This window comes from Heterocephalus glaber, unplaced genomic scaffold, assembly GCF_053883595.1.
Source record: "Heterocephalus glaber isolate CG9 unplaced genomic scaffold, H.glaber_assembly_v1.0 deba00000071, whole genome shotgun sequence".
Taxonomy (NCBI): Eukaryota; Metazoa; Chordata; class Mammalia; order Rodentia; family Bathyergidae; genus Heterocephalus; species Heterocephalus glaber.
The window spans coordinates 6,034,100-6,057,465 of NW_028258137.1; the positions used below are offsets into that span (position 1 = coordinate 6,034,100).

General features: G+C 45.8%; 1 protein-coding gene across 4 annotated transcripts in view; it reads right to left on the reverse strand.

The window, feature by feature from the left end:
• Positions 1-18,606, reverse strand: part of Gan (gigaxonin) — a 56,292-nt gene extending 37,686 nt beyond the window's left edge. For all 4 annotated transcript variants that reach the window (XR_002394266.2, XR_002394267.2, XM_004842797.3 and 1 more), the window contains exon 1: positions 18,253-18,606. Coding sequence is in view for 2 of the 4 variants with exons in the window: in XM_004842797.3 (XP_004842854.1) it covers positions 18,253-18,419 (167 nt within the window). In the remaining 2 variants the exon portion in view is untranslated. The remainder of the gene's footprint in view (positions 1-18,252) is intronic.
• Positions 18,607-23,366: the final 4,760 nt, after the last annotated feature.

Below are 23,366 nucleotides of genomic sequence, written 5' to 3' on the forward strand. Positions count from 1 at the left end.
TTCAATCTCTATATGCCTTTAGTTTTTGCTCCAATCTGTTTTACCTTTCTTTCCTTCAATATACCCTAATTTTTCTAATCCTTGCCAATGAAATGTCCTCACAACTCGGACTCAAGCATTTTCTTAGCTTTCCTCTTTTGTAACTAGAATCGTCTCATTTTTCACATAATTTCTATCTCTCACTCATGTAACTGAGAATTCTATGAACTGTACTAAATGGGGGCAGTGCTGAGCTACAGGATTAATGACTGATCAACTGTTTCTAAAGTTAGCCCATACATTACAAAGTCACTGCTCTTTCTATGTTCTCTAGCCAGCTCCAGGAAGCTGTGAGATCACATATAAATTTGTCCAAAGTCACACTATCCTTGCTTTTATTATTATGTGATGTCAATTTAAAAACTCCTAGAAAATACAATAGCAGTCTGAGAATTTCATGATAGTCTCTGAAAAAAATAGAAATAATTGGAAGTATTATAAAAGTGGGCCTCAGGTGTTCAGATATAAGTACCTAGGACTGCCACATTCCTCCCTGGTTTTCTGTTTCTAGGGCAGGACATTTCCCTCCTGCTCTGCCACTGTTTTCTCATTTGTAAACAAAAGAGGGTAGGTTAAGTGCTCTGAGATCTGTGATCTCTTCTGTCCCTGATGCTTCCTGACTGAACTGTGGAGCGGTCACATAAAGCCACAGTCACCACAGGCCTCAGGCCTGAGAGTCTGCCTCTCAGGTCCCCCGGGGCCAAGTCCGGCCGACTCCATCAGTCACTTAGGAGCCGTAATAACCCTCTTGCCCATTATGGAGTCTGTTTTTCCTCCAATCGCCGACCATTAGGCCAAGTGTTTTTAAATTTTCTGTTCTATTACAGTTGAGCAGAATGTGAAACAAAAACCAAATTTGCTTGTTTTTGACAACATTGAAAAAAGTCTTAGTAAGTTTTTATTAAAGAATTTTTTTTTTGGCTCTGATGCTGGGATTAAACCAGAGCCTTTCAAATGCTAAGCACCTGCTCTACCACTGAGCTACATCCTCAGCCATGAAGTTGGTATTTTTCAAAGCTTTGCACCCATGAAAGGAATGTACAACTTTTAAACAATTACAATGGTGCCAAAGTAACTGGCTGGCCATACAGAGTCCTTCTCCAAGTTGCTGGAAAAGTTCAATGCACTGAAATGCCACAACAAACAACAAACAACAAACAACTCAGCCCGATCCTCCTCTTCTGAGAATCATTTCAGACATGACCGCAGGGGATCTGCTGTCAGAGCAGCAGAGAGCCTCTAAAGAGATTTTCTTCTCTTCTGATGCAAGAGCTTGTCTCTAATAAAGGGAAGGGTACTACTCAAACAAATACAAGACAATGCAATGTTCAAGAAGTGAAGACTCCCAGCAATGCTGGGTGATTCACGGTGTTACTCAGCTGGCTTCGGATGACTCACGTGCCTGGAACCTCGAAGCTACCAAGAGCAGGCTCGGGAGCATGCGGACAGGAGCTCAGGCAACCTCTCAGGCCGAACATTCCTTCGGGGAATCTATTTTTACAGAGGGTCCCTCCCTTACTTCTTTTGTGTTCATCAAGCTCTCAAAAATGACATCAAAAGTGGATCTTGAGGGCAGAGTACTTTCAGGGCAGCAAAACTGCTCTGTACAATATACTACAGTGGCAGATGTGTCATTAAACATTTGTCCAAACCCATAGAATGGACAACACCAAGAGGGAACCCGGATGTAAACTGGTCTCCGGGTGACAGCAACATGGCCATAGGGGTGCACTGCCTGTAACAAACGTCTGAGGGGACAGTGGTAACTGGAGGGGCTGTGCAGTGCGAGGTCGAGGCGGACGGCAGATACCTCTGTACCTTCCGCTCAATTCTGCTGAGAATCCAGAACTGCTCTAAAAAATAATGGCTGTTTTTTTTAAAGGGATCTTTCTAGTCCCCATTCAAGGTAAACAATTTGCAATTCATGTTTCTCTTTCTTTTTTGGTTTTTTTCTTTTGTTGTTTTCTACGGTCAACCTTTCCTTCTTCAGAGGCATCCTCACACAGGCTTCCTGGCACACTTTGAGGTGGAAGTTCCTGCCACCCAGGATTCCACGGACCTGGGACAGCAGCACTGATGCAGACATCGGAGATAGGCCCAGAGGTCTCACCGGGAAGAAGCCCAAGGAGGCTGCTCCACAGGCAGGAGAGGCACACTGGGTGCCAGAGACCACGGCAAGCCGCCCTCTTCACAGTACGCGGCAGTGCAGCTGACCCACAAATCCTCAAGCTGCTCTTCCACTGACGACACCAAGCCCGGGAACTGAGGACAGGAAATAACAGGACTGCACAAGAGTGGCCCCACCCAGCTGGAGCACAGGCCATTAAGCAGGAGGCGGCTAATGCTGGGCAGAAACAGGCACCAGGCACCTTCCCCCTTCACACTGTGCTGCATCCACAGACCTTTTTATTTGGAGACAGGGTCTCATTAAGTTGCTAATTGCCCAGGCTGGCCTTGAACTTGCAATCCTCCTGCCTCAGCCTCCCAGGGTGCTGAGATTTAGGCATGGATCACTGTCTTCCTTTTCTCATTGCTGAGACAAAATACCCAACACCCAAAGTTAGAAGAGGAAAGGTTTACTCAGCTTACAGTTTATAGAGGTTTTAGTCTATAATCGGCTGGCTCCAAGGCAGGGTGGCATGGCAGTCATCACAGAGAAGACACAGTTCATGGAGGGCAGAAGGTAACAAAGCAAGCAAGGGAGGACCACAGCTCTTCCTGTCCTTTAGATCTTATCCAGGCTACTTAGGGCGGGCAGCACTCACACCCTTAATCCTAGTGCCCTTGAGCCTAGCACTGCACCAAGAACCAATCCTAGTGTCACACACTCTAGATCCAACCACCTCTGACGCATGAAGCTTTGGGGACCATCTAGACACAAGCCATGACAACCACCATGCCCAGCTCCTATTATTAAAAGGGTAGCCTTTAATGGAGGTTCAGTGCTACCCCCCCATCCGGTTCCTTTCTTCCTTCCTTCCTTCCTGTACTGGGGTTTGAACCCAGGGCCTCATGCATTCTAGGCAAACACATCCCCAGCCCACAGTGCTATTGTTTTCCCCTCATTATCTCCTTTCATTTCTCTCCACTCATTTCCTTTCTTTTACCTAAGAGATTGTGATTTTCACTTCTTACCACCAAGACATTTGCCCCTCACATAGACCCTGGAACACCTCCTAATTTGAATGGGTTCTAAGAACAGTTCCCAACCTGGCTTCGAGACCCTTCTGGAGGGCCGGGGGTTTAGCTCTGTGGTTCCGCCGCCTGCTTCGCACATGCAAAGTCCCGAGTTCGATCCCCAGTGCAAAAAAAAAAAAAATTATATAGTTATTGTATTCCCTTCATCTAGGAATTATCGGAGCCAAGGAACTCCTATTGGAACAGTACCTTTCACTAGGCAAGACCTGAAGTGGACACCAGGCTCCCAATATCTTGCTCTGCTCTGGGATACCCCTAGGTCCCCTGCACACAACAGCTGTCTACTCTGTAGTCACTTCCTACCTCTGCAACCTCGTGCTGCTCAGTGCCCTGTGCCCCAGCCCTTGGCCTGGGCTTGGCTCATGTCTCTCTACTGTCACCTGGAGGCTGTGCATCGGGACGGGACGCTACAGGAGGGGGGCTGTTCCCTTCTCTGCATCCACCAGGAGAATGAGGCGCATTACTGGTGACAAAGCTTGGTCACTGGGTGAAGGTGGCTCCTTCGGGTTCCTCTCCTGTAAACTTGTCATTTCCCCCTTTTACAGTTAATAAATCTACTGGAGGAGATAACTGGAGAATATACAAACATTCTTTTCTCCTCAAATCTTGCCCACTGATCTTAGTACATGCCTGTGGATCTGCCTTCAACAACTACTACTGTGGTATTTCAATGATTTTTTTCTTTCTTTCTTTTTTGTTTTTTAACGAGGTCTTGCTATTCTGCCCAGGCTGGGTTTAAACTCACCATCCTCCTGCCTCATTCTCCCAAACAACTGGAATTCCTCCATACTTGACTTGTTAATGACAATTATCTTGTAAGAGACCCTTCTCCTTGCTTCTATTCATTCATTCATTCATTTATTCATTCATAAACACAAAGATGTTTACTTTATTCTATGATTATAATCTAGTACTATTATTTATTTTCTTGCTCAAAATGCTGGAGCTCTGACCACTGGGGCCCCTTCAAGCTGGCGCCAGTGCCTTTTCAAGAGCCTCTCTCTTTCTGAGCCCCTCCTTACTTCCTGGTACAAGATCCTTCAGGCTCTAGATATATTTTTCCTCCCCAGACACTGAAACAACCAGTCTCCAAAGGCAGGGTTTTAAATATCTTCTGATGAACCCTCCCTCTGGTGGGAGAGAGCGGAAGATTCTCTGACGGGGACTGTGTGTGAAGCAGATGTGCCAGTCTGAACACCAGCTATACTAGAGAGTGAATGCAAGCTAGATGTGAGCAGGTGCAGTAGCAATGCTACGGAGGAGGGCGGAAGTGACACCTCTGATGACTTCCAGGTTTTTCCTGGGGAGTCTGGTCGAACACCAACAGGCACAGGGGACGAAGGGCAAAGCAGCTGGGGACAGTGGGGACCACCAGGTTTAAGGTGGCTATGCAGCAGGTGGCACAGGCTGCAGGCTCAGGAGAGGAACAAGGCAGCTAGCATCCTTGATGTGGATGACACTGCCAGGGGAGACAGCAGGCTGGAGTCAGAATCTTGTGCCTAATCAGGGTATAGGGGCAGACACGGAGCAGAGCCAGAAAAAACTGTAGCGGAAATGGGACAAAGGATGTCACAGAAGTGTGGAGAGACTGAGTGTCAAGAAAGTGATCAACAGTAAGACAGCAGACAGACCAAGGGAAACAAAACACTTAAATGTTTTCTCTAAATTTGAGGACTGTAGTTCACAATTTTTAAAAGAACGGCTGTAATGAGGTGATGAGATGTGAGCCTAAGAGCAGAACAAAGACAAGACAGGAGGTAAGACCGTGCAGGGACAGAGAGATGATCCTTTCGAGAGGTGCAGCTGTGAAGTCAAGGAAAGCCTGCTCCTGTCCTGACAGAGGAGGCTGCAGTCTCTGCCTTTAACAGATGCATTCATTAAACACTTGCACATCGATATGCCAGGCTGGACAAGATGGTGGCTTACGTTCATGCCAGGGAAAAGGAACCAGAAGAGAAGGAAAAAAATAAAACAAGGAAGGAGGAAGAGGACATAAATGCAACAGGGTAGAAGAGAATGGGAGAACAGCAAGACCTTTTTAAAAAAGAAGTGACAGAGACTGTGTGTTACCTGCAAAGCCAAAAATATTACTGACCCTTCACAGAGGAAGTGTGTCACTCTCTGCTCTGGGTAGCAAATATACGTCACTTTAAATCCAGTCTAAACAGATATGCAAAGTTTGAGAAATAATTCCCCGCAATGACAAAGTAACAGTGGCAGTTATATAAAACAGATACATTGCCAAGTTTGTACATGGTAATATAGTTTCCTGGACACTGATCTCATTCCACAGAACAAGTCTGCTTCTGGCTCCTAACTTTGGATATAGCCCTCGATGTGGGTTTTCCTGTGCCCAAAGGAAAAGGAATCCAAATTTTTTTTGATTTGTTTACAAATCAGTGTCACTATTTGTTTATTTATTTATTTATTTATTTTTGGTACCGGTGATCGAACTCAGGACCTTGTGCTTTCGAGGCAACCACTGAGCTAAATCCCTAGCCCTCACTATCTCTATTTATAAGGAAAACTACCTAGAAACTGAGATGGCAAGCAGGAGAATGACGAAGCAAATGACAGGGAACAGTGATATGGTGTAGTAACAAACAGCTACTTGGAACGTTTTTATTGTTGGCCTAGCTTTGCAGTACATAATAATTACCTTTGTCTTGGGGAACTGCTACATAACCTACTACATTTTGATCATTTTTACTTCCCCTCAAGCCCACCCTCTCCTCCCTTCCCCAGATCCCCTCCCAATCTCTACAAAGTCTACACAAATCTACTTAAAATGATGACTGTGGGCATTAGATTGAGGTTTTTTTTTTTTTAAAGAGGGATAGTAAAGAAAAAAGATGAACCATAAGTAATTTGTATATATAAGTTATGACCACAGTGATATATTTAATATACTGTTTGGAACCAGGTAATAATTTAGGGTGATAGTAGTAACTGACCTTTGTGATTTTGCATGTTTTTGTACACAAAATCGATTTTTAAAATTTAAATCTATTTCTTACAATTTCAGAAGTAAAGCAGTCAATAAAATTACCTCTTGAGAGGCAAGGTTTGAAAATGCACGTTACAATTTTAAGATGAGTTCAAAGACAGAATCATGATACAGCAACTTGAGAAAAGAAAAAAATTCTTCTAGAATGAAGCAAGCCTGATTCCTTGCTCTGGTCACACCCTGACCTTTTGAAAATACACATAAAAGAAAGACATTCATGCCACAACCTGCCAAACAGTTCCAGATTTTCTAATCAGAAATTATTTTTCAGATGCTATTCGAGAGAGAGGCCCCTCTGACCTTGAGACCCATGCAAAAGGTCATCTCAAGAGTAAGGCCTTGGGATTCGGAGCTCCTCTTGGAAACCTTCCCTCTCAGGAACAGCTGGCCCGACCGGTTCTTTCTACCGAAGGGTCTGAGAGACACTAAGCTCTACACAAGCTCCAAAGGTTCTACTCACTTTCCATTTTCTTCTTCCCAATGCAATGAGCTAGGAGAATTTCAAATAAAGTACTCAAGTAAAGTGGGCCTCCTGAACAAATACAAGGGAAATGTAAGAAGCTACAGGAATTTATAATCATCTCTGTAGTCATCTCTTCAAAGTAGTTCAAATCAAAGCAGTAAGTAAATGACAAGAAACTGTCTCTGTTTCTCTTTTTTAAAAAGGAGACAGTGGAGTAGGGGAGAACAAAAACTTCAGCCTTAAACACACCCCGCTCTGTTTCCCATAGCAAATGAGACATAGCTCCACGATTGGCTTCTATTTAGCATCTTCACGCTCAATCTTAAAACCACTTTTTTGCTTCTGGCACCTCCTTAATTTATAATCCACTACTATAAACTTCTCCAAACAACTTAAAGCTGCAAACGCCTTCCAAAATGTTGTCAAGAGAATGAATGCTCTCAAATAATTCTTCAGTCATGTTGGAACAAAAGCTCTCTCACTGGAGCTACTATTTCTGAATACAAAATTTGGTTTCTTCTTCTCCCAGGTTTCTTGGCATCAGAAATGGATTTTGTTGGAGCTGACTGTGCCATCTACAGCAGGACAAAATTCAGACTCTTACAGGTTGCACTCTGCCGTAAGACAGTTACAGTGTCCCTCTTCCTTGGTCCCAGCATCTGTTCAGCTATACAGTAAAATGTTTCAGCAAAATAAAGTATAGTCTTATTTGGAAGCAGTATGTACAGCATCCTGAACTTCCTCATCAGCTCTTACACACTGCTGTCAACTCCCAGATACACGGAAGTTCCACTTCTGGCTTTAGTGCCCTGGCCCTGGAGAGGCAGGATGACAGCCTTTAAAAGCACCCAGTCCACCCGGCTGCTTGTCCTTCTAGAGAAAGGACCGATGGGTGCCACATGCTAAGGTGCAGCCACACACTCAGGGAGTAGTGGTGGTGATAGTGTGATGGTGGGGGTTATCTGGCAGAGTTGAAAAAACGTCATGGAAAAAGGGATATTTAGACAAGGTCTTAAAGGAAGAACATGAACTCAGCTGCCAGAAAGCAGCAGGAGGCTAAGAAAGGCAGAGACTAGACACACATACAAAAAGGCACACACAGGGGCATAGACAGTGCAGTACTGTCGGCTGGCAAGTGTCAGAAGAGCATAATTAAGAAGTTTACAGCAGTGTCACCTCAGATATGACAATTCTCAGACTGCTACCTTCCCTTCTTACTTAAAAACAGCTGGGCTCAACATACTCCCCTCCCTCCCTCTCTGCTTTCACCCCAGTACAGAACACTCGAGTTGCAAACTTCCACAGATAGGAACAGACCTTGCATTACAAACATTCGCAGATGCAAACAAACCAGGGAAGTAGCTCATGCACCTCTGGACACTGTCACAGTGGTGCTGCTTCGTGCTCACTGTACACTGTGGCAGTGCATGGTAATACAGTGCTCAGTCAGAGCCCAGGATGTCCAGAAGCAAGAGGAAAAGCAGTGGTGATGTGGAGGGGGCTGATAGGAAGCACGAAGCAATAGCCACGGAAAGAAAAGTGAAAATACTGTACTGTACCACTTTAAGGTAACTGTGAAAGTTACAAGTTTTTTTTGTTTTACAGTACTTGCTGTAAGTTTTATTTAATCCAGTAAATTATATGAAAGTTACAATAGTTTACTAACAGTACTTTTGTGTGTTTGGTTTTTTTATGCCTTACATTGTGTATCTGTGTCAAAGGTGTGTAAGACTCACCTTGCTGGACTTATGAACAAATCAAACTTACAAACGTTCTCCCGGAATGGAACCCATTCGTGAGTCAGGGACTTACTGTACTGGGGATTGAACCCAGGGCCTTCATACTAAGCTATATTCTCAGCCCCTTTTAAAATTTTTATTTTTCATTTTGGAGACAGGGTCTCTCGGGCTGGGGCTTGTGATCCTCCTTGTCACAGTCTCGCAGTGCTGGGATTACACGTGTGCACCACCAGGCCAAGCTTCAGCACCTCTCTCCTCCCTTCACCATTAGCTCCCACTTCAACTGGCAACCAGCCGACTTTCTTCCCTCCTCCTCAAGGCCGGCTGGCACTCTGGTACCCAGGACACTGCTGCCCTGTGCCGACCTGAGTCACGCCAGCAGCTCGTGTCACCCTCCCCGCCTACCTATCACCAGGCAGCAGCTAAAGCGCAGCTCGAGCACAGCACCAGTGCAGTCTTCAGCGAGGAGCAGCCACTGAGGAGCAAAGTCCAAAGCCACCTGCACCCCGATCACTGTTCCTCCTGCCCGTCCGCCGCCTCAGAGCCCTCCGTTCCGCATCGGCCCACTCCCCACGCTGCCTGCACACGCCGCCCGCTCTGAGGCCTCTCCCCACGTACCCCACCACCCCAGCGCTCTGAGGCCTCGCCCCAGCACAGCTCCTCCTCCGGTGATTGCACCCATACTTGCTCCTTGGACGCCTGGAGTACTTCTAGAAACTTCCGTTCAATTAAAATAGATTCTGTCCCATACACTGAAGAACTAAAAAGTTTTTTCACAACTAATCCGTAAATAATTTAAGAGTAGACTCTATACTTTACAAAGTTATTCTCAACTGCCCTAGTCTACACTCACAGTACAAGACACTGGGCATTCTTTACTGATGGGCACAAGGAGGTCTGGGAACCAGCCCTGGGGTCTCCTTTTCCTCACCACAAGCCCCCGCACCAAATATCTCCGGGCCAGCCTTCTTCGCTTTGCTGCCGCACCCCCACTTCCGGTCAGGATAGGCTTGTCTTCTGTAATCCACTTTCAATATTGCAGTCTGAGTGGTCTTAAAACCCACTGATGCCAACCCGTAACTCCTAAACCCTAAACCCTGCCACAGTTAAGATGCCCTGGCGTTATCCTTTTGCCCTTTGTCCCTCCTCCCTCAGCAGCCCCCACACGCGGGCACACGCGACTTGGGCCTGGGAAAGCGGCGCCTCTGGGAGGAGGACAATGTCAGCCCGCCCTGCAGGCCTCTGCTGCGTCTGCCGCGACCACATCCGACCTACTGTCCTTCTCTACGAGCGCGCTGGCTCCTGCTCCCTTTGCGTCCCCCTCTTCCTCCGCCCCGGCCGCCCCTCCTTCAGGTCACTGTGAAAAGGACACTCGGGACCCAGTCCCTCCCGTTAGTCCACAGCGGCGCCGGCGCCGTCCTCTACGCGTCTTTCAGAGGGCTCCCACCGCTCTGCAGTCAGACTTCTTCCCTGTGGCCCCCCAACAGCCCCACAGATGCGGGGATGCAGTCTGTCTAATCTATGCCACACACACACTCAACAAGGTGGAGTGGTGAACGCGCCTGTCTGAGGTCCTCAGCCAGATCCCACGTGCTCTACCTGGAGACAAGAGTGTCTGAAACATGACTAACTGGGGCTACTGACAGCAGGGAAGGGGCAAATGAGCCATTTCCGAAACTCCGGCACAATCATATAACACTGGAGTATACAGTATTCACAAACCAAGTGAACAGCTAAAGTAATGTAAAAATCTTTATTTCTATATTTATTTTCTTCACCAGCCTCACAAGGGTAGAGAAACAAATACACCAACTTAGGTCTCTATCTACCCAGTCCTAGTTTTGACAGTTTGTGGGAAACCACTGAGCACTCACTCAAATGGCAGGAGTGTACAGGAACAGAGCCTTGGAGGGTGTGACATTGTGTAAACGACTGAAACGTCTGCGGGGGAGCACTTGCCAGTTTTTCACCTTCTCGCCAGCATCTAGCAGGTGCTGAGATGTCTTACTGCCTGTGTATTTGCTGAATGAATGACTAACCCTGTAATAGACCCTTGACAATCAACACTAATTACACGAGATCCCTTTACTGTGAACTGGACCTGTGATGGACTAACACACTGTAACTCAGTAACTTTGGAAAGCACTAATTTTTGAACTGTGTTACTGATAAACACGAGCCCACAGGGATACGGATTGAGGCCATGATGATATTTCCAAAGGCTGTCCCAATAGCTATGGCAGTGGGGAGTATTTCCTCAGCCCCTTTCCTATTGACATGAAAGGAGACGAAAGGAAGAACACCCTCCTGCCCCTACTGTGGAAGGTGAGGAAAATGAGCATATTACTGGAATTTGTATGCAAAGGGCAAAGCTGTAGCTGTGCCTACGCAAGACAATAGTTGTTCAGGAGCCAGACCCAGAGAAGTCTCTGTACTGCCTCAGATGGTGTGAAGCCCCACCCAGCGCCAGGGCAGAAAGAGAAGAGGGAAGTCTCTGAGAACCGCACCCACACTGAGCCAGCGGAAGAGGAGACACCTGGACAGAGGGTCCTGCTGGCTTCCACTGCCACGCCCAAGTAGAAAGTGAGGTACCGCATGCACAGGAGAAGGGCACACACAATTCTCAGTGATCTTTCTCTCAAAGGACTCTCAGTGGAATTTCCTCTCGGAAATTCCACCATCCTTAAACCTCTGGCTTCATTTCTAGTGAATGGTCGTTCTCTACATGTTAAAGAGACCCGAAACAACTTTACATTCTGACTGTGAGATTTCGATATGAAGTTTCCTCCAATTCAGGGTCTGAATGATACAAACAATTTAAGTGGCAGAAGTCTGCAAACATTCTGAGCTCAATAATACCAAACCATTCACAACTATTCAGAGGCACAGCAATTAGTTACTGACAAATGCTAAATGACTGTAAAATAATACACCTATTCATGTTACCATTTCATGCTAACATAAAAATCACAAGCATCACGTGGTCTTTAAAACTGTTCCTAAAAAGAGACAGGAATACTTCATGGTGGAGGGAACCCCAAAATAACTATGAAAAAATATATATATTTAAGTTTCTATATTCTATATTTATTTTCCCAAAGGAAAACAAAAGATAGTTCACCTTGCTGGGTTCCATCATGGATCAGTTGATTTTTCAAAATCAATCTTCCTGTGTTCCACTTAGGATATATACTGTCTACCAAAGTGTTACTGCTGGAAGGCTGTATTTGTTTCTCTAACAAAATATTTTACCAAGATCTTACTTTCCCTAAGTATTCCATTCTTCTAATATCTCGGGTGGGGAGCAAATTCCTCCACTACAATAATAAATGACAAATGCTACACAGGCTGAGACTCCCTTATCCAAAATGCTTGGGACCAGAAGTGTTTTAGATTTCAGAACTGTTAAGTTTAGAATATTTTTGGGCTGGGGATTTAGCTCAGTGGCACTGTGCCTGCCTAGTAAGTACAAGGTCCTGAGTTTGATCCCTGGTACCAAAAAAAGATTTTAGAATATTTTCCATACACAAAATGAGATATACTAGGGATGAGACCAAGTCTAAATACAAAATTCATTTATATTTCATATATACCTCATAAGTCTAGCCTGAAGGTAATTTTATACCATACTTTTACTGTGTCTATGTTGTGATTACGATCCATCACAGGAGGTCAGGTATGGAATTTTCCACTTGTGGCACTGTTGGTGCTCAGTTTTAGATTTTAGAGCAACCCGGATGTTTGGTTTAAGGATGCTCAATCTGTCTGTTTATATTTCATCTTATTCCCATAATAATTCTGTGGCAAGCTAGGCATTCATCCTTTATTCCCATGGAGAAATGAAAGCAGCAAACACCAGATCATGGATCTCTGCTAAGTCACTCCTTGGCAGTGAGAATTTCAGATGATTTAACCCTTTGCCTTCCGACCACATGGGTCAAGAACTCCAGCTAAGGGCTGGGCATGTGGACACAGGACCTTTCCCCTCCATAGAGCCAGGGCTGCGGCCTTTACCTGAGCCTCCGATTTCCTTCCTCTGCACTCATTTGTGGTTTTGGAGACAGAGAACCAGAGGAAGCCTTCAAATTCAAGGTTGCAGCCAGAGCCTGCACCTGTCACACCCTACACCCCCGCATCTCCACCCGTAACCCAGAATTCTAACTTACAAATTATTCGTTTATATTACAGCTTTAGTACACAAAATGATAGCCTTCAGAAGGATGATGTAGCTCCCTAAAAGACTTATTGCACAGTACTCATAAGCTAGAGGACTCCTTATTGTCCTAATTATGTTTTCTTTATGGCTTATAAATAGATTTTGAGTCTCACTTTGATATCTTGAGAAGAACTGATTAACACTTTAAACAATGGATAAGGTGGTTTTGTAACCTGGATGCTTAGTCTGTATCATCCAGCTCTAAATCCTGGTGAACCAGGGTTTCTATGTGGAAAAGCACTTTACTTAAATCTCTAAATTACCAACTAAAAATTACATTAAGAAAGATGAAGGGGACTTATGGAAGAAAATAGAAACTATAAGAAGTCTAAAGAGCCCAGGTAAAAGAGTGAGGACTTCTTAATTAGACAAATAGTGTTAATTAGAGCTAAGTTTTATCACTATGACTCAAAATAACACTTCTCAGCACAGCTCTGCAATAGATCCAAACACTCAACGCTTCCCTTCATATCAGAGTCACTAGTCACTAGTCTAACAAGAGTTTTATTGATTTGTTTCATCATTTGAAACCCTCCCCAAACCTCTCTAGAATTAAAGCAGTCACTGCTATAATGGTAGCAACCACCATCTCATACAAATAAACAAGTACCTTTAAGCTGAGAGAGAGGTCTTTGTTAAAGAGAGTGCCAATGCACAAAAGTACTTCTCTGATTGCCTGAACTAAACATAGTTTAATATTACTTTTGAAAAACTCAGAGAAGAGCAGGTTTTAATCAAACAACATCGCAAATACAAAAAAGGAGAGAGGAGAGAGAAGGGAGAGAATCGTTTTAAACTATTTGACTGTAAGAATTTTAGGACAGATTTAATCTTTTAAGCGGCTGTAGGGAAGCCTTATAATAGGTGGGTAAAAACAAAAGCCTATATCCATTAAAAGATACCAGGCTCAAGTTATTTCCCCTCCATCTGAGTTTGACAAGAGATGGGTACAGTCAACTTGATTTACAGAATGCACGGGATTCAGTGAGAGACTCAGAGCCTGGAGCTTCAAACTGAATCGCTGAACACTAAGAAACTTAGCACGCTACAACTGCTCTTCAGAATCCTTATGGCAAGGACTCAGGGGAGAATAGATATGAAAAACTACAAACTCAAAGCACAAGCAAAAGGAAGAAAAGACTGAAAGTATCACGAGGAAAGCAAAATAGGCAAACACTCAAATCCTCTGCATCCCAGCAGACTTTCCTCACCACCGGGGGACACAGTGCACACTGCTGCTGAACAGTGGGTTCTCTGCAACAGAAAGCAAAAATTCTGGTAAGAGGCTGCTCAGTTCTTCAATTAAATTAATCAAGAAGAAAGAATTGGGGACTGATAGCATGCTCCAAACACAGGAAACAATACCAATGGACTTTAGTGCCTCTGTGATGTTACGCTACATGACAAATTTCAGACATCCATAAAATGGACAATACCATTTCCACATTACTGTGAAATGTGGGCCTCAACAGAGATCATATTAGCCTCCTCAGTGCTTTCAGCAGCAGTAGCTGTGAGTCAATTTTTTTCTTTTAAAAAAATTTTGTAGTACATAATGTTTGTAGTACATAATGTTTGCATGCATAGTGAAGAGTTGGTACATGCCCATAGTACATCTTAATTCTTTTTTTTTTTTTGGTACCAGGGATCGAACTCAGGAACTTATGCTTGCGAGGCAGGCAATGGAACCACTGAGCTAAATCTCCGGCCCACATCTTAATTCTTTTATGCATCAAATTTTAGATATAAATGACAAAACTGTACCATCAATAATTAGGCCTTGGAACATACCTGACAGCAGATCAGCAGCATGAAACAAATGTTTGTTACAACAACATGCTCGTGCTATAGGACCAGATTTACACAGCAGAATACTCAACAAAGTTCTGCATGCCAGAGGAAGGGGAATGTTTCAACATCAATGGATGATGAAAATTTAAATGAGACAACAAAGCCACAAAACCTAAAAGAGACTCCCCACAATACACGCACATGAGGTAAAACAAAATCAACAGAGAGCTACACTTAAAGGAAATTTGCTCGTCATGGGACACAGCCAACCTCCCTTCACAGAGGAGAGCAGGTCCCAGAAAAGTTGGGAGATGGTTTAGGCCAGTGATGGTGAATCCTTAGAGGTGAGTGCCCAAACTGCAACCCAAAACCCACTTATTTATTGCAAAGTGCAAGCACTGCAATTAAACCGGAATACTGAAGTTTTAGTTTAGAAGAAACGACTCGTACATTAACATCTTTTGTTTTAAAAGAAAAACTTGTGTCATAGTTCACCACTACTGGTCCACGCTGAATTTGAGGCCCAGTGTCTCGTTCCACTATTACTGGAGACCAGATTTCTCTCAAAAAACAAAAAAGAAAAGAAAAAAAAACCACTAACATTGTTAGCTGACCCATCACAAGATCCAAAAATCCTGGCGGTCTTTCTCTACTAAGCCTGAAAACTAAAGAAACTAATATTGCCATAGGTGCCTGGAAAAGCCCGAATGCTCAGAAGTGAACACAGGCCCAGGAACCTGCACAGAGGCATTATAGTATTCCTGCAGAAACACAGAGTCAATATCAAATTCTCTTCACATACATTACTCCCTGAGAACCACCGTTCGCAAGAGAAGGGGTCTGAACTCCCCACCGCATCAAGAGCCCTGGGGCAACATCAGAAGAGCCTGCACAAAGCACAGGACTCTGCAACATTCCAAAGACAGGAAAATTTCCTGTGTGCCCAGGCGGCCTTTCCCAGAAGGACTCAGGGTTGCTGAGAAAGGGAAGATTGTGGGTCTTTATTTGTCAGTTCAGTCCTGCCATTCTTAAAGGGCCCCAGCTATGTGTAGCTTTCCCAGCAATCCAAAGGAAAAGACATCAAGCAGATATTGGAATGAGGAAAAGCCAGAAAGGGCATCCTGAGAAAGTGGCAGCCCACTTCTGGAGGAGAAGACAGAGACCACCAGGCCACCGTGGTCCCGCCTGCCCTCAGGGAGCATCTGTACTGAGGCTGCAGGGCACACACCCTACACAACCCAAAATATCTGATGCCTTTCAGTTTATTCACAAAAGTTTTGTTTCCAGCTTTTTCCTTTCACGCTGAAGTCGTTCTGATGTGGCATCATTGCCAACCATGGCTGTTGGGAATAAAAAGGCATGCTACATCAAAGAAAAGTACTGGAAAAGATTAGAGCAGTTAGTCAGGTTAGGAAGCGTAACAAATGAGTTGCTTTAATTCTATGCAACCAAGTTGGACTGGCTCCCTTTGTTGAGTATATGCGAAGCAATATATACAAGGCTTCTAACTGTACATCTTTGGGCCTCTTGTGACAGTTACACCTAGGCTAACGGCATTCAGCAAAACCCAGATTTTATTCATTTGTTTCTGACAAGGTCTTGCTTTGTAGTTCAAGCTGGCTCTGAACTCACTAGCCTCGGCTGGCCTTGAACTCTGGGCAATCCTCCTGCCTCAGCCTCCTGAGTGCTGGGCTCACAGGCATGCGCCACCATGCCCAGCATTCCACATTTTTATAAAACTTCAGGGATCACCAAACTTTTAAATACTGAATTTACCTATTAATCCTATCTAAATGTTTAGACTTCAAAAGGAAAAAATAAAAAACACCAGGTCCTAGAACATACAAATTCATTTTGTTTCTAAAATGCCATCGGAACAAAACAGATACACTATAAAGGTCCCCATTATTGGTATTAAGAATTATTAAACAGTTTGTTTCTAGGTCGTAGTAAACAATTCGAACAACTTAAAGGCCTGAAATTGATAACATTAAAGAATCACAAGAAAATTTTACAACTTCAGTGGTCAAATAAATTTAAAGTGATTTATCAGTCACTGAAGAAAAATACTGACGCAGGCTGGGGATTTAGCTCCATCCCCGATACCAAAAAAAAATTGACAGATTCATGGATACTGCCCTTCATTTTCCTCCTTAGAAAGTGACAGAACTGGAGCCCGGGAGGTCCTTCCTCCCCAGCAGGTGTTACTGCCTTTGCAGACCTGTGAGAAGGCCTGTGAGGTGTTCAAAACACCATTACATGCTTCTCCACAGGCGGCTCAGCGATGAAGACACACTTTACCGTTCACCTGTCAGACTAGGAGCTGCAGGCAGGGCTAAGTTATCTCCCAGCAACTCCCAGCTAATACAAGTAAAAGTTGGCCGCAGGAAGTGGTCTTCAAGCTGTTTCCAGTGCTCGGCTAACATGGGAAGGGAAAGGCGCCAGGCCTCCAATGCCAATGTGCTATGGTGGAAAGGCACGCAGGGCAGGGAGTCATTCAACACATTTACTAAGCCACTAGGTGTGAGGGGCCCAGCAAAGAACACAAGAAAAGTACCCGTCCTCACTGAGCTTATGCGGTTGGGAAAGACCTACAACTTAAAAGAGTAAAACATAGGGTACATGACCGAGGTAAGTGCTATGGAGGAAAATGAATGGAGATGCTGAATACATATTTTATCGTTTGCAACTTCCTTCTTTTAAGCCAACTATATGCCATTTAAAGAACTATAACAATAACAGATCTAAAGTAGTTTTTCTAAGCATTTCCCCAAACAGGGATTTCCCTGTCCTGCTGATCCAATTTGGTATTAGTTGCCCCGACCTTGTACTGCCAGTTACCAGCTGTCTGTCACACTGGCCATCTAAATTCTCTATTAGCACCCCACCACCACCACCAAGGAAGACCCAGGAGAAGTCAGACCATTCAAGGGTACCTGAAACTGCTTTTGAGTTAGCACAAATGTCTCCTAATGCAAAGATTAAGATGTAGTTTATGTGCCGAGTTCTGCTGGGCCAAAGCACTGAGAATGCAGTACACATCATCTTGCTTTTTCCGTCCTGTCAATTCTAGTGACATTCTCTACCATTAGCCTATATTTAACCAGCTTACTGGGCACTTTCTCCAGCTTTTAGCATTTTCTCCCTTTTTGTTAAAAGAGCAACCCAGTTTGCAGGAAAACTGCTAAAAGAAAAGATAGCAGGCTCCTACAACATCTGATACGCTTGTATGAGCACTGTTTATGAGCCTTTTAATTAACCTGGTTAGTTAAGCCAGCAAATCAGGTTAAGCTTTGTTTTACTCAAGTTTAAGATGCCCTTTCGGGCGCTAGAACCTCATACTTCGAGGACTGTAACCGCAGCAAGAGAACTGCAGTGGGCCTTTTAAAGTCCGCAAAAGCTTACTTCAGTGTGTGCCTGTGACCCATAACCTTGCCTTTAAATGGAGTTCTCATCAGGGAATGGAAAGTCACGTTTGGCAAGAAAGACCTCGGCCTGGGTGGGGGTCGGGGTACTTAACCCGAGGAGCAGATCCCGGAGGGCTGCGCATCACGCACGCCGGCGCGGAGCTGTTTGTGCGGCTTCTCCCCGGGAGGGGCGTCGGGGCGGCCCCGCCCTGATCGCCTGCACCGGGTCCCGAGCCTCCGGGCTCCGAGGCCTGAGCGGCCCGGTGGGGTGGGAAGCGGGGAGGGCACGGAGGGGCCGTGAGTGTCGCGAGCCCGGCCCTGAGGCGGCCGGAGGCGCAGGGCCCGGGCTGTCGGCGGGGCTCCCGGGACGGACACGCCCGGCCCCGTCTCACCTGATGTACGGGCTGGCGGCTGCCAGGATATTCTTCTGCACCGGGATCTCCTCCCCGTCGAGGACCAGGTGCGCGTCGCAGAAGCGGGACTCCTCGCGGAAAGAGCTGAGTGCTCGCAGCAGGCGCGCGGCGTGCTGAGGGTCAGACACGGCGCTGCCCTCGGCCATCTCGGCGCCCGCTCCTCAGAGGCGGTCGGGCTCGCGAGGCCGCCGGGTCCGACCCCTCGAACCGCCCGCGTCCCCGGCGCGCGCTCCCTCCACACACACGGCGCGCGCGCCCGCCCTGCCAGCCCGGCTCTCAACACCGGGAGACGAAGCCGGTGGACCCACAACGCGCCTGCGCCATCTGTGGCGCGCGGGGCTGGTGCCTTTAAGGAGTCGCGGCGTTGCGACATCTCCCCGCGACGCCCCCGCGCCCCGCCCTCTCGCCCCTGGAGGCGACCAATCAGAAGCCTTCTCCCCCCCACCTCCCGCGGCCTGTTGGGGCGCGGGACGGCGGCGCTGCGCTTAACCGCTGCAGCTGTGAAGGGTGCGCGCGAATATGGGACTCTTGTGGTTCAGCTCGCATCCTCCGAAGCCACGAGTTTGAATCCCAGTCTTTGCTCTTCCACTTTTTAATAGTTTGGCCTTGGGTACGGTGCCCATTCCCAGTTTCCACCTCCAAAAGGAAGACGAGGACTTCTTGATGATGTGGACGCTTATGAGATAATGCATGTGAGCGAGGAATCTGTGGGTGTAGCTTCCCCAAGTGAGAGCACAGAGCCTGGGGAGAGCAGACCCTGAACAGAGCGTGTTGGTTGCACGTTAAGCTGGAGAAACACGCGGGACGCCTTGAACATGGCAGTGCCCCCTGGGCTGTGGTAAGGTGGTTCTTGCTCCCGTGGGCGTCAGGAGCCATGGAAGGATTCACCAAGCTGCCGCGGGGTGAAGGGGTTGGGGTGGGGTGCTAAAGGCAGGTAGACGCTTGGATATTGTAGTGCTTCAGAGAAGGGAATGACGGTGGCCTGGATGAAACGGTACTGAGGGAGGCGGACAGTAGTGGATTACTTTACAACAATGGAAGTGTGAGAGGAAGTCTCCATGTTCTGGGATGACTAACTGCGTGGATGGAAAGGGGTAGGAAATGCGGAAGGGGTGGGGAGTAGAAAGGCCGGATGTTCAGATGTTCAGCCTCTCAACCCAGTGAAGATTAAGACTGTGACAGAAAACACCTCTGAGTGGGCTCAGCCTATGGGGCGAACGTTATACTGTCTGAAGTTTCTTCCGAGGGTGCTGAAAGCACACGGGACTGTGTGTAGCTACCATTTTGTGCAAACATTAGGTACTAAATACACCTCCAAAGAATTAGTCTTATGAGGACCAGAGACCAAAAGACTGCTCAGCATTCCAAACAAACTGCAGGTTGCAATTTTCACTGGATCAGCTCAGCCTTAATCAGCTAACTCAGAAGGTTCCAACAGTCTTGCTAAGGGTTCGGAGTCCTGTAGGAATCAGTATGTAACTGCTTTCAGGGCAGAAGTCTAGGTTGAGGGGAGGAAGTTACTAGTGGAAGATCCACACATTTCCACTTCCTTCTTCGAATGCAGCTCAGTGTATGGATTCAATGATAAAAAATGTCTAGGACTTGCTTCAAAACAAAGGGATGGGGAAAGCAGGTGGGAATAGAGAAGATTTTTTAAAGACTTCTGAATATTAGGCACTCAAAAAATGTTTTCTCAATTGTATTTTTAATTCTTAATTTGTTTTTTCTCACTTGGGCCATTGCTGGGGTCCCAGGAATGTATATGACTGGAAGGATTCTCTACACAGTATAGGTATTTGATAAATGCTTACTGATTAATTGCTTAGAATGCTGCTCTATTCTCCAAATATCAGAGGTTCCAAAATAAAACAAAGCTCTCCAATAATAGAAACACAGTTAGGTAACCAATTATCCCTGAATGGGAGGGTTTCCTTAATTGGGGCAACTGGAAGTGAATAGTCAGGCAGGCTCTTCCTTGAGGAGGTGAACTTCTCTGTTGTTTTACACTTGGTCTTAGGCAAAAGGCGGAGAAGCGATCACTTCTCTGTGGTTTTGGTGGAAAGAGGAACAGGATGACCTAGGCAGAGACTCATAGGCAGTGTCAGTCGGGAGAAAGGTAGTTGCTGGCTGGACATGCTCATTTGTGCAACAGGGAGGTAATCAGCAGAAGAGCTTACATACATTTCTAATACTGCTCCTAGTATTCCCATCACTCTGTCTGCCTGGTGAACTCCTGGTTGTCCTTCAAAGCCCAGCTCTAACAGGAGACAGTGCATCAGCCATCTCTGTTTCCTCTACTTCGCCGTGTTCATGCTTCCTGTGCTCCCCTTGCCAGGACCCCACACTGTAGTGCAGTGGTTTGTACATCTGTTCCCCTACTGGGTTGTGAATTCCACCCAGGCAGGAGTTGTGTTGCACTGACCGTGTTCCCAAGGATTTACACAGTGGTTGGTCCCCCCCACCACCACCACCGCCATGCCGTATATAATTAGAGGTGGTGAGTCAGATAAATGAGAAAGCAGATGGTGGCATATAGGAGTCCAGACATGGGGTCATTGGGAACTGAAGAACATGTGCCCCTCAACTCCAGCTGATTGCTACATGGCATAAAGACCCGGTAGTGCCAGTCTAGCAATTTCCCACGAGATTCTGGTACTTCAGACCTATGTGTTGAATGTTCTAGTTATTCCACATTAGCAACTCATTCCATTTTGAGGGTGGGTAGCATGGGTCTGTAGATAGGATCTGGCGTCAGTTCATTCTTAGAGGTAATCAGAAGACCCTCTTAGTTTACCACATAGGGTGTTGGCCATCCAGATTGCCAATAAAAAGTGTTGAGTTCAGTTGCCCCAGCAAAGCTCCTCCTGGTGGGGAGGGAAGGGCCCAAGTGTAGGAGGAAGGACTTGGAACTTACCCTCCCACTGCCATAGGAGCCACTCCTGCTAGAGCCTTGGACTGTTTGCGGCCTCTCTATTGCTCAACCTGAGCCACCCTTATTACCTATGACCACCAGAGCGGGCATGGAAGGTGGTTTCCCGATACATTCTATAGGTGTCAGATAGCAGTTGTCATTTTAAAACACGTCATCTAAGAGATTGATGTGATATTGCACTGGCAGTTTCAGTCTCTGCTGACTGCACTGAGCTCTTCTGCTTTGCAGACTGCACAACCCCTAGAGAGGATTTCTCTTCTTCTCCCCATCCTCTTCCTCTCTTCTTTGTCTTTCTTCTTCTACTTCTGCTTCCGCTTCTGCTTCTGCTACTTCTCTTCCGTTTTGGGATAAGGACTAAAAATGATGTTTGTAAGATACTAACAATAATCATTTGCTCAGCACATTTTACAGCTCTACTGTCTGCTGCAGATACATAATGGTGAGGGCAGACATAGCTCTCTTGTAATCTTCCACAGAGGCTTCTTACTTTGCACTTTTTCCCTCTGACATGGATCATGTATCATTTTTACAATCAGGGAAAAAAAGGAAAAGACCCCAAGAACTTTACATTTGCATAATTTTTTTTTTTTAAAGCTTGCTTTTGCTTTGAAAAATAAGCCCACTGGAAGGATCCCCTTGGGAGTTTGAGCTTTCATCTCTTCATAATGTTTAGAGTCCAGAAAAAGAAATACTGTAATGCAAAGAGGAAAAGAAAATAGCAGTTTGAAAACTCTGTGGAAGACGTTGAGCCCAGGGGGTGCACGTCATTGAAGAGCAGAGGGGATCACAGAGGAGCAGGGGTCTCGTCAAGGTCACCTGTGTCCTAATCCGGGCAGCACAGACCAAGGTGCGGAGCTTCTGCCTTCCAGCCCCATATGCTTTTCCATTACACCAGCCTGACTCTTGGTAAACATCAATTTGGTGGAGGCAGCCTCTTCTGATTTATCTTCAGGTCGTCTCCAGACAGCTCGTGAAGTAAATCTGTCACTCATCCAAGTCTATACATAGCTCTTTCTTTCCGAAAACTCTAAGCTCTTCCAGATTGCTGAGTCAGAGAACATCTCAGTGTTTATAACTCTTGAGAGTTGACTCTGTCTATTTCACAGCACCCGGAAAAGTGTCTCAGAACCCAGGAAACTAAGCAAATTGTAATGAAGTTTCTGTCCACATCCATGCTGTACACTGCCCCCGGGCCCAGCACAGTGCCTGACAGAGAGCAGGCAGGCGCTCAGTAAACCCTTGCCGAGTGAATGAATGCTGCTGGGATGAAGACTTTTCTATCCATAAGGGATATTTTCCATAATTCCTCCCTGAACTCCAAACTGGTTTTTCCAACAGCCCTGTGACATCTCCAGTGGATATCTTAATAGACATCTGAAAATTAATATGTTGGAAAGTAAACTAATTTTACCCTTTAAATGTAATCCTTCCCCAAATAAGTCACAGTGCCACTCATTTACTCTGGAGGAAGCTTGGGGTTACTCTTGACCTCTGTCGTAGGCCCCTCGACCAATTCATCAGCAAATCCTGCAGCTCGCAGGCAGATTCTGAACCCAGCGCCTCACATCCTCCACCAGCACCACTGCATCTGGCCACCTTCAATCCCCTGACCTTTCCTCTTGCCCCAAGCCACTTTCCCTGAGAACTTGGCAATGAGTTTCTATCAAACTTAGGGAGATTAACACCCCTACCATGGTTTACAAAGCCTTGTGTGATCCAGCCTTCTATTTCCTTTGTGGTCTCACTTCCTACCACATCATCTTATCAGTGCACCAACCGAACTGGCCTTCCTGCTGTTCCTTGATTGCCTAGCACATTCCTACCCCAGGACCTTTGCACTTGCTAACTTCTCAACTTGGAGGTCTTTTTCCTCATAGTCTCATCACTTGCTCTTTTGTTTTACTTTAATTACAATTCAAAAGTCATTTCCTCTTAAAGGCTTTCACTCACCCTCCTGCATAGGCCTCACCTTTGCCTGCTTCATCTTTCTTTGTTACATTTAATCACTGCCTACAATTATATATGTTTATTTGTATATTGTGTGTGTCCTCGGATTAAGTACACATTTTCATAAGGCCTGGCAAGCTTTATCACAATTGCAGACTGAAACATGCCTGCGATGTACTATGTGCTCAGTAAATTTATCTATTATTATTATTTT